This window comes from Salvia splendens, chromosome 6 (assembly GCF_004379255.2).
Source record: "Salvia splendens isolate huo1 chromosome 6, SspV2, whole genome shotgun sequence".
Classification (NCBI taxonomy): domain Eukaryota; kingdom Viridiplantae; phylum Streptophyta; class Magnoliopsida; order Lamiales; family Lamiaceae; genus Salvia; species Salvia splendens.
In genome coordinates this window covers 16346657-16361148 of record NC_056037.1, presented here as the reverse complement: position 1 = coordinate 16361148, position 14492 = coordinate 16346657, and the positions used below count along the sequence as shown (strand labels likewise).

The following is a 14492-nucleotide window of genomic DNA, read 5'->3' as shown; positions in this document are numbered from 1 at the left end:
AAGCTTAGGGGCTAGGGTATAGTACGTAGACACGTATGTAATCTTCACATGATAACGAGTAATGGATATAATTGACTATATAATGCACAATTTGTGAACTGCAATGCATACGAACAAGATGTGCTGTGTTATGATGTTTGACACACGTTTCTTGTTTCCCCTAAGGGTTTAATAAGCTTAGGGGCTAGGGTATAGTACGTACGCATTAATAACAAATTATAAAACGATACGAATAATTCACCAAATTGTCACGAGTAATGGGTGTTATTAACTATATAATGCACAATATGTGAACTGCAATGCATACGAATAAGATGTACCATGTTATGATGTTTGACACACGTTTCTTGTTTCCCCTAAGGGTTTAATAAGCTTAGGGGCTAGGGTATAGTACGTAGACATTACTAACAAATTGTTGTTATTGGAATATACGTATGTGCATTATTTGGTTTAGGTAGTGCATTATGTAGCTGTTAATTGTCATTATCTCAGTTTATTATGCATTATTAGAGGTATTGTGTATATGGGTTAATCAACGGATTGAAGATTACATACGTGCATTTAGTAATGTTTACGTACTATACCCTAGCCCCTAAGCTTATTAAACCCTTAGGGGAAACAAGAAACGTGTGTCAAACATCATAACATGGTACATCTTATTCGTATGCATTGCAGTTCACATATTGTGCATTATATAGTTAATAACATCCATTACTCGTGACAATTTGGTGAATTATTCGTATCGTTTTATAATTTGTTATTAATGCGTACGTACTATACCCTAGCCCCTAAGCTTATTAAAGCCTTAGGGGAAACAAGAAACGTGTGTCAAACATCATAACACAACACATCTTGTTCGTATGCATTGCAGTTCACAAATTGTGCATTATATAGTCAATTATATCCATTACTCGTTACCATGTGAAGATAACATACATGTCTACGTACTATACCCTAGCCCCTAAGCTTATTAAACCCTTAGGGGAAACAAGAAACGTGTGTCAAACATCATAACACAGCACATCTTGTTCGTATGCATTGCAGTTCACATATTGTGCATTATATATGCAATTATATGCATTACTCGTGACCATGTGGTGCATTATTCGTAGCGGTTTCCAGCCATTATTAGATTACTATTGTACTCTCATAATGCACAAAATAGGACAAATAATGCAACACGAGATTAATTACCCAATGTTGATCTTGACCGTCCATTTCTCTAATCTAATGGCTGATATTAAGAAGGAAAAATGAGGAAATATAGGAAAAGGAAATGAATACATCCCTATATATATATATAGGGTAGTGATCAAGATATAACTAATCTTAAGTGTATAACTAGAGAACAAATCTCAGCCACACATCTTAATGGAACAAATATTATTTATTTTAATATTATAAAATAGGCAAAGGGTATTTTCGTAAATTACATTATGAAATTTAAATATGCGATCAAATTACTCTTTGTTCTCTCCCTCACGTCTGAAATGCAATTTGACCATCGTCCAAAGGCAAAACCAGCAACTCAGAGTGGGGAACATGTTTTCCATCCAGCTAATGTGAAAAATCAGAAATTTGTGTGAATTTTAGCAATTCAATTCGTAATCATGATTAAGGAATTAGTTTTGAATGTGATGCACCTTGCAAGAGATGGAGCAGAACAGAGCTGATTCCGGCAAGTTTCTGTCGCAGCCGACGCAGATGCTTCCGAAGGCTCGCTGCGGCCGATTCAGCGGCCTCTGTTTCAGGAAAACTACTTTTGCGCCATTGTTGGTGTATGTCTATTTAAGAAAAAAAAAGGAATTCACAATTTGAATTGAATAATCGTGAATATAATTGTGAATTGAATCTGGCTTTGGCTTCCTAATTTGATTATATTTCATTCAAAACAAGAGAGGGGGAGAGCCATTCTTTGGTTAGGTGAATCAGTTGGGAGTTAGATTAATTTATCTATTTTTTTTCTTGAAAATCTCTTTTAAACGCATGTAGGTAGCTTTTGTTATTTATTTTATGGGAAATGAATCATGGATTTGAGGTTTTGTTAATTGCTTTTGAAACTCCAAATTCTTCGTATTATGTTGTATATAGCTTTTAGTGAATTGATTCCCATGTGTATGGTTGGAGGGTAAAAGTTGATAATTTCATCATTTAAGGGTGTTTGTTGTGAGCCAATTGCATTATAATTGAATCCGGCAGGTTTGGTATGAAGTTGGTGATGATGTCGCCATGATTTTGTTGTGAGACGATTTAAAATTTGTGATGACAAAACAAATACTACTACTTGTAATAATATTGTTATATCTGTCAGAGGGAGGCTCCGGATGTCGGGCTTGTCGCATATTGTCAATTGAAAATGGATAAGATGACTTTTTGTTTGATTTTGATATGTATTGGAACATAAATTATAATCACGTGGTTTTGTCAAGTTTAAGATGGTACCAACCAAACACATCACTCTTAGCATGATTTTACTTCACTCTTGTTCACAAAACACATCACTCTTATTCAGATTTTACTTCACTCTTGTTCATAACACATCACTCTTATTCAGATTTTACTTCACTCTTGTTTACAAAACACATCACTCTTAGCATGATTTTACATCACTCTTGTTTACAAAACACATCACTCTTAGCATGATTTTACTTCACTCTTGTTTACAAAACACATCACTCTTATTCGAATTTTACTTCACTATTGTTTACAAAACACATCACTCTTATTGTGATTTTACTTCACTCTTGTTTACAAAACACATCACTCTTAGCATGATTTTACTTCACTCTTGTTTACAAAACACATCACTCTTATTGTGATTTTACTTCACTCTTGTTTACAAAACACATCACTCTTTGCATGATTTTACTTCACTCTTGTTTACAAAACACATCACTCTTAGCATGATTTTACTTCACTCTTGTTTACAAAACACATCACTCTTAGCATGATTTTACTTCACTCTTGTTTACAAAACACATCACTCTTAGCATGATTTTACTTCACTCTTGTTTACAAAACACATCACTCTTTGCATGATTTTATTTCACTCTTATTTACAAAACACATCACTCTTAGCATGATTTTACTTCACTCTTGTTTACAAAACACATCACTCTTAGCATGATTTTACTTCACTCTTGTTTACAAAACACATCACTCTTATCATGATTTTACTTCACTCTTGTTTACAAAACACATCACTCTTAGTATGATTTTACTTCACTCTTGTTTACAAAACACATCACTTTTAGCATGATTTTACTTTACTCTTGTTTACAAAACACATCACTCTTATCATGATTTTACTTTACTCTTGTTTACAAAACACATCACTCTTAGCATTATTTCACTTCACTGTTGTTTACAAAACACATCACTTTTAGCATTATTCATACTTGACACAACACCTCTTTTAGATAGTTCGATTTACTCGCTCGATAAATCAATATTGAAACGATGAATAATAAAGGTCAAATAAACATACATTCAAAGAAGAATATAATCGCAGTATGTGCTTCAGATTAACAAATACAGTTCTAGTATGTGGAGTATATACATTACGATATCACCTCGATTTTTCCTTATGAAATTATGTGCTTCAGATTAACAAATAGTGAGCATTTAATACAAATGCACTTCCATAAAATATGATTAACAACTATTAAATGCACTTCCATAAAATATGATTACGATAGACAAGAATATGTGCTTCAGATTAACAAATAGTAAGTATTAATACAAATGAGCGAGCATAAACCAAAATGAATTCCACATCTAACTTAACAACAGGCATCACAAGTTTACGTTTCTACGCAGCCAAACAAAGTACAAAGAAAATAAACGAAATTTCCATATTTTCTATAACCGCTTCATTGTTGAGAATTGTGCAGGCTGAAATTGGAAGATGAGAGCATGCACACCTATTCTGCAACGCCGACGTAAATTCACCAGATCTGGAACGACGATCGAGATTAAAGTAGAAACCGTTTCATTGTTGAGAATTGCGCTGGCTGAAATTGGAAGATGAGAAAGCAGGCACACCTATTCTGCAACGCCGACGTAAGTTCACCAGATCTGGAACGGCGATCGAGATTAAAGTAGAAACTGCTTCTTGAGTTAAGGGTTTAGATGAAATTCACGGTGATGGCGACGACGATGGGGATGGCTTGAATTTCCAGAACAGAGAAGAGGAGAAAGAAGATGAATCTCGCTTTTCTTTTCAAATGAATTCAATTTTGCAGACATAACCTGATGTGGCGTAAATTCAATTGGCAATGCAATGACCATAATACCCCGATGTGGCGTAAATTTAATGGGCTCTATAGCAAGAGCCCATTAAACCTATAACAAGGCAGGGGTATTATGGTCATTGCATTGCCAATTGAATTTACGCATTGCCAATTGAATTTACGCCACATCAGGTTATGTCTGCAAAATTGAATTCATTTGAAAAGAAAAGCGAGATTCATCTTCTTTCTCCTCTTCTCTGTTCTGCAAATTCAAGCCATCCCCGTCGCCGTCGCCATCACCGTGAATTTCATCTAAACCCTTAACTCAAGAAGCAGTTTCTACTTTAATCTCGATCGCCGTTCCAGATCTGGTGAACTTACGTCGGCGTTGCAGAATAGGTGTGCCTGCTTTCTCATCTTCCAATTTCAGCCAGCGCAATTCTCAATAATGAAACGGTTTCTACTTTAATCTCGATCGTCGTTCCAGATCCGGTGAATTTACGTCGGCGTTGCAGAATAGGTGTGCCTGCTCTCATCTTCCAATTTCAGCCTGCACAATTCTCAACAATGAAGCGGTTATAGAAAATATGGAAATTTCGTTTATTTTCTTTGTACTTTGTTTGGCTGCGTAGAAACGTAAACTTGTGATGCCTGTTGTTAAGTTAGATGTGGAATTCATTTTGGTTTATGCTCGCTCATTTGTATTAATACTTACTATTTGTTAATCTGAAGCACATATTCTTGTCTATCGTAATCATATTTTATGGAAGTGCATTTAATAGTTGCTCACTATTAAATGCTCACTATTTTTTAATCTGAAGCACATAATTTCATAAGGAAAAATCGAGGTGATATCGTAATGTATATACTCCACATACTAGAACTGTATTTGTTAATCTGAAGCACATACTGCGATTATATTCTTCTTTGAATGTATGTTTATTTGACCTTTATTATTCATCGTTTCAATATTGATTTATCGAGCGAGTAAATCGAACTATCTAAAAGAGGTGTTGTGTCAAGTATGAATAATGCTAAAAGTGATGTGTTTTGTAAACAACAGTGAAGTGAAATAATGCTAAGAGTGATGTGTTTTGTAAACAAGAGTGAAGTAAAATCATGATAAGAGTGATGTGTTTTGTAAACAAGAGTAAAGTAAAATCATGCTAAAAGTGATGTGTTTTGTAAACAAGAGTGAAGTAAAATCATGCTAAGAGTGATGTGTTTTGTAAACAAGAGTGAAGTAAAATCATGATAAGAGTGATGTGTTTTGTAAACAAGAGTGAAGTAAAATCATGCTAAGAGTGATGTGTTTTGTAAACAAGAGTGAAGTAAAATCATGCTAAGAGTGATGTGTTTTGTAAACAAGAGTGAAGTAAAATCATGCAAAGAGTGATGTGTTTTGTAAACAAGAGTGAAGTAAAATCATGCTAAGAGTGATGTGTTTTGTAAACAAGAGTGAAGTAAAATCATGCTAAGAGTGATGTGTTTTGTAAACATGAGTGAAGTAAAATCATGCAAAGAGTGATGTGTTTTGTAAACAAGAGTGAAGTAAAATCACAATAAGAGTGATGTGTTTTGTAAACAAGAGTGAAGTAAAATCATGCTAAGAGTGATGTGTTTTGTAAACAAGAGTGAAGTAAAATCACAATAAGAGTGATGTGTTTTGTAAACAATAGTGAAGTAAAATTCGAATAAGAGTGATGTGTTTTGTAAACAAGAGTGAAGTAAAATCATGCTAAGAGTGATGTGTTTTGTAAACAAGAGTGATGTAAAATCATGCTAAGAGTGATGTGTTTTGTAAACAAGAGTGAAGTAAAATCTGAATAAGAGTGATGTGTTATGAACAAGAGTGAAGTAAAATCTGAATAAGAGTGATGTGTTTTGTGAACAAGAGTGAAGTAAAATCATGCTAAGAGTGATGTGTTTGGTTGGTACCATCTTAAACTTGACAAAACCACGTGATTATAATTTATGTTCCAATACATATCAAAATCAAACAAAAAGTCATCTTATCCATTTTCAATTGACAATATGCGACAAGCCAGACATCCGAAGCCTCCCTCTGACAGATATAACAATATTATTACAAGTAGTAGTATTTGTTTTGTCATCACAAATTTTAAATCGTCTCACAACAAAATCATGGCGACATCATCACCAACTTCATACCAATTGGCTCACAACAAACACCCTTAAATGATGAAATTATCAACTTTTACCCTCCAACCATACACATGGGAATCAATTCACTAAAAGCTATATACAACATAATACGAAGAATTTGGAGTTTCAAAAGCAATTAACAAAACCTCAAATCCATGATTCATTTCCCATAAAATAAATAACAAAAGCTACCTACATGCGTTTAAAAGAGATTTTCAAGAAAAAAAATAGATAAATTAATCTAACTCCCAGCTGATTCACCTAACCAAAGAATGGCTCTCCCCCTCTCTTGTTTTGAATGAAATATAATCAAATTAGGAAGCCAAAGCCAGATTCAATTCACAATTATATTCACGATTATTCAATTCAAATTGTGAATTCCTTTTTTTTTCTTCAATAGACATACACCAACAATGGCGCAAAAGTAGTTTTCCTGAAACAGAGGCCGCTGAATCGGCCGCAGCGAGCCTTCAGAAGCATCTGCGTCGGCTGCGACAGAAACCTGCCGGAATCAGCTCTGTTCTGCTCCATCTCTTGCAAGGTGCATCACATTCAAAACTAATTCCTTAATCATGATTACGAATTGAATTGCTAAAATTCACACAAATTTCTGATTTTTCACATTAGCTGGATGGAAAACATGTTCCCAACTCTGAGTTGCTAGTTTTGCCTTTGGACGATATCAAATTGCATTTCAGACGTGAGGGAGAGAACAAATAGTAATTTGATCGCATATTTAAATTAATGGATGTGGTGTAGGCAGCGTACGATCTGAATATGATGATGTCAGATCTGAATATGATGATGTCGGCGTAATGGGTGGTGGTGATGGGGTGGATGGTAGATAACATAAGAAGATAATTGATGAGGTTATGAGAATGGGCTGGAGGGGATGCTAGACGAGTTGCCGTCAGTGGCTGAGAAGAGGAAGAAGCTGCAGAGCAGCGTTACCTTCTTCAGTCGTTGCGATTGATTGGAGGCATTTCTGAGTGGAGAAGAAAGTCTGGAAATCGTCATTATTTAGATTTATATATTACTTCAAACACCCAGGCTATAACTTCATTCAGTTAGATTATTACTTCATTCACCTGGGTTATTACTTCATTTGACTAGGTTATTACTTCGTTTTCTGTTCTATTACTTCATTCAAATAGCGCCAAGGGTTGAAGTAGTCAGAAAGTTTCACGACTTGAGAAAGAAATAAATAATATGTCCAAGCCTGACTGTAAATGTGTCAAATGTGGCGAGGTTGGTCGGCTTGATTCAAGGAATTGCGGCAAGATATGGAAGAGGAAGAAGAAGAAGAACTGATGAGCTTATTTCCTTATAGTAAATTATTCATTCTAGTAGGTTTCGTACTTCATTCATGTAGTTATTTACTTCATTCCAGTTGTTTATTACTTCACTACAGTTTGAATTTAAATTTATTTAATTTTTTGGCACACATTAAATCAAATAGACTATATGAAGTGTTTTATTAATGAAGTATTTATTCTTTATGCTAAACCTTACAACCCTCTTCTTCAAATCCATCGTCATCATCTTACTACCATTTGTTATTATCAATATCTCATTCTTGTACCTGCCTATTAATCATTCTTATATGTTCAATACTTCATTGTCGTAGTTTATTACTTTATTCCACTAGTTTATTACTTCATTCCAGTAATTTATTAGTGTGCGTTAACTAAAATCATTTGAATTTTCTCCAAAATAGCCAACTATTTCCATAGTAGGAGAAAGTTGGTAAACCACACCATGCTCACTATATAAATCCCATAACCAAATATAAACTCTCAATTACAAAAAAGAAAAACACAAACTTTTCCAATACAATAAATCATCCAAAAATGACACACCAACAAGTATAATGATAATAATAATTTTGCAACAAGTATAATTCTGCCAAATCCACGACCTTTGAGTTATATGATTGGTTGTGTTAATCTTTGTGTGTGTTTCTTCTTGTTTCGTACTGTTTAGTTGTGATGCAGATTACTGGCAAGCATGCAGTGCAAAATAAAAATACTACTTGGGAGAATTGTTCAAAAAAGAAATGCATATATTGCTTGATTCGGGCTAGAGAAGCTTCGAGAACAAATAATTGTATTATATGCATAGTTTGTGAAGAATTATAATTTTAATGAACTAAATAACGCACTTGCTGGAGTAATAACATCAAGTAATGAAGTAATATGAATTGAAGAGTGTTGTATGCATAGTTTACAAAAAATTATATTTGTAATGAACTAAATAACGTACTTGATGAAGTTATAACCACATGTAATGAAGTAATTAACCACTGAAATGAAGTATCAAAACTACTGGAATGAAGTAACAAATTACAAATAAATAAATGTATCATTATATTGTCGGAAAACAAATAAATGAAGTAATAAATTACAAACTAATAGATGAAGTGATGGAACTATCTGAATTAAATAATAGCTTGGTTAAATGAATTAATATATAATGAATGAATAATATTAGAAATGAAAAGAACCAAATGACTATTAATATTGACGTATAACATATTGTACTAATAAATTGAAAAATACCAGTGCAGAACTTATTTCCAGTAGGTATTACTTCATTTTATTTGGTGTTTACTTCATTCCAATAGGTTTATTACTTCAATCCAGTACGTAATAAATTAAATTGAATATATTTTTACTTCATTCTAGTACGTTTATACTTCATTCAAGTAAGTGTATTACTTCATTCCATCCATTACGTAATAAATTGGAAATGAACATATTTTTACTTTATTCCAGTAGGTTTATTACTTCATTCCAAAAAGTTAATACCTCATTATACTAGGTTTTTACTTCATCCAGTAGGACTCCAAATTCTTCTACAAATACTTCGTTTCTGCAGTGTCCACGGAATCCACTCTAGAGTGGTCACTCGACAGCAAGCAAGCAATGTGAGTTTTATAATTCATTCATAAATCAGAACATTATTTTATAATGCATACAATTTCACATGGTTTTGCTGTAAAGCACATTTCAATAGTTAGCGATGACAACTGACAAGATTAATTGAATGAACTGAATTTCAATAGATTTACAACATGTATAACCTGCATGTACCTGTGTGTGTATTTATATTTGTGCTTTTAAATTTAACATGCCAAAATATTTGTGCCCCATGAGGCTCTTTCACCTTCCCTTGTAAAAACTGATGAAGTTATGGTATTGGGTTGTAGATGAGGCTTCCAGTTGCAGCAGTGGCTCTGATGGTAATGCTAGGCAGTTTCGGCAGAGCTTTTGGTATTAGATTTGTGATAGATAGAGGAGAGTGTTTCTCTCACAAGGTAGAGTATGGAAACACCGTACAGTTCTCCTTTGTGGTGATAAGATCTAAGCAGCAATGAACACGGTGAGCAGATGCAGCACAAAGGAGATGACGACAACGTAGCTTCGAGTGGAAATAGGCAGAGGTGGAGCCAGACAACTTCGAGCGCAAACCGATGGTGGCTGGTACGATGCATCTGCGACTATGGTGAGGTGACGGCGCTGAAAGGGCGTGACAGCCGTGAGAGTGACGGCAGCACATGCCGTCTCACGCCGGTGACGGCAGCGGTACCGCGAAGGAGGGCCAAATGCGTTGAGGACGACGAGTTCTAGGGATTTCAATTTTGTTTAGAGAGAGAGAGATGGATGGAGGAGAGATTTATACGTTGGAAATAAGAGAAGATGAGATGGGGTAGGAGATGAGCTCATATATGTTTTGACCGAAATACCCCTGCATTGAAGTAAATTGTCTACCTAATGAAGGAGCGAAATTAATATAGCATGGTCTAATCTCATCCATTAAACCCTAGGTCTAAGGGCCCTAATTTGGTCTCTAGTTCGGTCTTTAAGAGTGGATTTGTGAATAATGAGACTTTATATAGATATATATATAGGTTGTGATCAATGTCGAACCATTCTTAAGGGCCGAACTAGAGACCAAATTAGGGTCGTCCACTTTTTTAATCTTGTGGTTAAAATTAATTTACAATTAATTTAATTATTTATTCAATAAAAACATGCTGAGGGGTATTTTCGGAAATCAGTTTATTAATCTTCATAAAAAACGTGAATCTCTTTCATTCTCTCAATTCATACAATCTTCACACAATCTTCACGCAATCTTCATCAATTTTTACGCAATCTTCATCAATTTTCTTGCAATTTACGTTAGGTGTATAATCTTCTTCAATCTGCATCGATCTCCACGATCTACCTCAATCGCGATCTGTCTCAATCCGCATTTCACGATCGTTTTGCAATTGCTGCAATTGTTGTCAATCGCGATCTGTCTCAATCCTTCAATTCACGATCGTTTGCTGCTTCACTACTTTGCTGATCGATGCAGCATACGAATGCTTCAACTCCATCGGGTTTTGCTTCCTCAATTCGCGATCGTTTTGAAATTGCTGCATCGTCGATTAATCGCGATCTGCATCAAATTCTCGATCGATCTGCCTTAGTTTTCGCAATTCCTTCAATTCACGATCTGCCTCAATTGTCATCCATGGAGAATTCCACACGTGAAATTCATCAGCATCTCGATGGAGTAGGAAAAACACCGACAAATTCTGCGGTTGAAGATGGATCTTCATCGACCAATAATGAAGAAGCTAGTTTTGGATCAATTCTGGATGATCTACAATATCAAGGAGGCACTCTATTCGATACAGATTCAGATTCAGAGCTAGAAGGAGAAAGTAACTCAGCTGAAGGTTTGTAATTTTTAATTTTTTCATTCTATAGTGTAAACAGATTCATAACGAAGTAAAAGGTTGAATTAATGCGGTAAAAAATTCACTAATGAAGTATTTTTATCGTAATATGATATGCTGACATGCTCTAATTGTATGCGATAAATACGACTCATAATGAACTAATATTTGATTATAATGAAGTAGTAATACAGAGGAATGAACTTATATTCTTGTTGAATGGATATATTTTGTTTTGTTTTTATTTTCCACTAACAGTAGTTTATATGCGACAGTAGTTTGTATGCGATCAATACGAACCATAATGAACTAATATGGATTATAATGAAGTAGTAATACATCCGAATGAACTTATATGCTTGTTGAATGCATATGTTTTGTTTAGGTTTCATTTTCCACTAACAATAGTTTATATGCGATCAATACGACACATAATGAACTAATTTCAGGTTAAAATGAAGTTGTAATACAACCGAATGAACTTATATGCTTGTTGAATGAATATGTTTTGTTTTGTTTAAAATTTCCACTAACAGAAGTTTGTATGTTTTATAACAGTGTCATACTTACCTGATTGTCCATCCCAGCTGAAGCCTTACATTGGACAGATTTTTCTTAGACTTGATGATGCTACTGAGTTCTACAATAAGTATGCACGACATATTGGGTTTGACACTCGTAAACATGGATCAAAAAAGAAGGGGGATCATGTCACATGGTTGTATGTTGTGTGCAGTAGAGAAGGTCAGAGGAAAATGAAAATGCAAGGGCGTGAGTCAAAACGTAGATGTTCTTCTAGGAAGTGTTTTTGCAAGGCTAAAATTGGTTTTAAGTTTTGTACAGGAATTGGTTATGTTATCAATAAATTTGATGAAATACATAATCATGATATGGTGGAGTTACGCCATAAGCGATTCATGAGGCTGAATCGCAACATTGACCTATTGCACCAGAAATTTATACTAGATTGTGCAAGTGCAAACATAGGCCCTACATTGAATTTTAAGTTGCTGAATGAGGTTCTTGGTTGGCTGGATTATGTTGGTTGCATGGTAGTAGAAGTTATAAACTATAGGCGCGACTTGAGAGCAAATACTAGTAGGACAGATGCACAAATGGTACTCAATGAGATGAGCCAAAAGAAAGAGAATTGTCCAGCATTCACCTATGATTTTGAGGTGAACTCTAAGGATAGGCTCACTCATCTTTTCTGGTGTGATACCATTGCTAAGAAGAATTTCCATCTCTACGGTGATATAGTATTGTTTGACACAACCTATTCAACTAATAGGTACGAACAGTATGTTGTTTATAATGATATGATTATTGATGTGATCAACTTGCATATGCATGAAACATTTACTGAATTAATGCAATAACTCAACAGAATGTACTAGCAGTAGTCAATAATGATTTAATAGTCCACTGGAATGATGTGAGTGCAGAAGTATTTAGAATTCTTACTGGGATTTAGTAAAACTCTTAATGTCTGAAGTATATACCTTACAGAATGAACTATTTATAACCTCATTTTTGATGAATTGATGTAATACAGGTACTGCATGATATTTGCACCGTTCACAGGAAAAGACAATCATGGGAGACCTGTAGCATTTGGTGCAGGCTTATTATCTAAAGAAAATGCTGATTCCTTCTCATGGTTGTTTGAACGTTTTGTCAAATGTATGGGTTCTGCACCAAAATTGATCATTACTGATCAGGATTTGGGAATGAAGATTGCTGTGAAAATAGTCCTTGTTGATACAAGACATCGATGGTGCGTGGCACATCATGTTTAAGGTTGTGGAAGAGTTACCAAAGAATCTACTTGGCAATGAAGACTTGAAAAAGGAGTTAAACAATTGTGTGTGGTCTGAGTTGATAGAGCCTGAAGAATTTGCTGAAGAATGGAATAAAGTAATGGAAAAATATGGGCTTAAGGACAATGAGTGGTTTTCCTCAATGTTTGCCTCACGAAAATTTTGGGTATGTATCCTTCTTTTGAAACATATTTTCTATACGCTGAAGTATTTCTGTCATTATTCTGAAGCATATTTGTTAACTAATGAACTGCAGGTGCCTGCATTCTTTAGGGATTTTCCAATGAGTTCACTAATAAAGACAACATCAATATCTGAATCTCAGAACATATTCTTCAAGAGGTACTCCAAGTCTCGTTCTAATCTTGTTGAATTTCTTATGAATTACAACAATGCATTGGATGGCCAAAGGAGCAACAACAATAGGCTAGAATACTTGGATTTTAATACAATTCCAACTTTGAAAACAAATTCAGCCCTCGAGAAGCATGCTTCGACAATATATAGTGATAGTGGTTTCAAACTAATTCAAAGTGCGATTGAGGAAGCAGTGGACAATGTCACTATGGTGTCAGTGTCAATCATTGGTGAGAATGAGATTTATGTAGTCAACGACAAGTTCTCGAAGAACTGGACTGTGTCATACTCCACATCTTTTGATTCATATGCATGTAGTTGTAAGATGTTTGGGAGGATTAGGCTTGTATGCAGTCACATTTTTTGGGTCTTGAGAAACAAAAAAATGAAATTAATCCCTAATGAGTTACATGGAGGACGTTGGTTGAAGTCTAAATTTGTCAAGGTTGTGCATTGTGGGTTTGATGAGGATATTGAAACATTTATTGTTGTGGATGAGAAAAAGCAGGAGTATAGAGATATGCATGGAGATTTTTATGATATTGCACGGCTTATTGAAGGAGATGGTGATAAAATTCGAGCATTTAGACAAATTATGGCTGAAGGGAGAAAAGAAGTACTTGGTGAGGGAAGTGTGTTGTCAATTAGTGAAAAGAGACTAATGATTGAGAAGTTTTATGGATCACATGTCCCTAGTCAAATAGATGTTCATCCGCCAGATGTCGTCAAAACCAAAGGTTCAGGTCGACGTCTTTCCCGGCTTGAGAAGGAAATGAGAGAGATGTCCAAGCCTGGTCGGAAATGTGGAAAATGTGGCGTGGTTGGTCGGCATGATTTAAGAAATTGTGACAAGATACAAGAGGAGAAGAACAAGAAAAAGAGGAGAAACCAATGTTGAAGCTGGTTGTTTTATTACTTCATTCGGATATTTCTGTTCTTCATTCTCTTACTTCTATACTTCATTCCTGTAGTTTCTTACTTCATTTACATTTTGAATTTGAATTTGTTAAAACTTTTTGCAAGCTTAAAGAGAATAGACTGAAGTGTTTTTATAATGGCTTATTTTTTCTTTATTATAATGTTTTTCTTAGTCTTACTTTTATATATTTTCCATTTGTAATTCACTTATCAATAATCAATAGATCTCAAAAATGAACTAAGATCTCAGAAATGAACTAAATATGGTAC

General features: G+C 34.6%; 1 protein-coding gene across 1 annotated transcript; it reads left to right on the top strand.

Annotated features, from left to right (window-relative positions):
* The first annotated feature begins 10754 nt into the window (after window positions 1–10754).
* On the top strand, window positions 10755–14202 carry LOC121808879 (protein FAR1-RELATED SEQUENCE 5-like). Its single transcript, XM_042209443.1, has 6 exons — window positions 10755–11127; window positions 11686–11871; window positions 11971–12427; window positions 12683–12869; window positions 12928–13113; window positions 13204–14202. The coding sequence occupies exons 1-6, from the start codon at window positions 10755–10757 to the stop codon at window positions 14200–14202; spliced, it is 2388 nt and encodes a 795-aa protein (XP_042065377.1).
* The last annotated feature ends 290 nt before the right edge of the window (window positions 14203–14492 follow it).

What these genes read in the sequence shown, in the direction of transcription:
- LOC121808879 (XM_042209443.1), top strand. Translation starts at nt 10,755, where the DNA reads ATGCAGCATACGAATGCTTCAACTCCATCGGGTTTTGCTTCCTCAATT. An exon ending in ATTTGGGAATGAAGATTGCT is followed by an intron (nt 12,870 to 12,927) that starts GTGAAAATAGTC and finishes ATCATGTTTAAG; the next exon opens with GTTGTGGAAGAGTTACCAAA. An exon ending in TTGCCTCACGAAAATTTTGG is followed by an intron (nt 13,114 to 13,203) that starts GTATGTATCCTT and finishes AATGAACTGCAG; the next exon opens with GTGCCTGCATTCTTTAGGGA.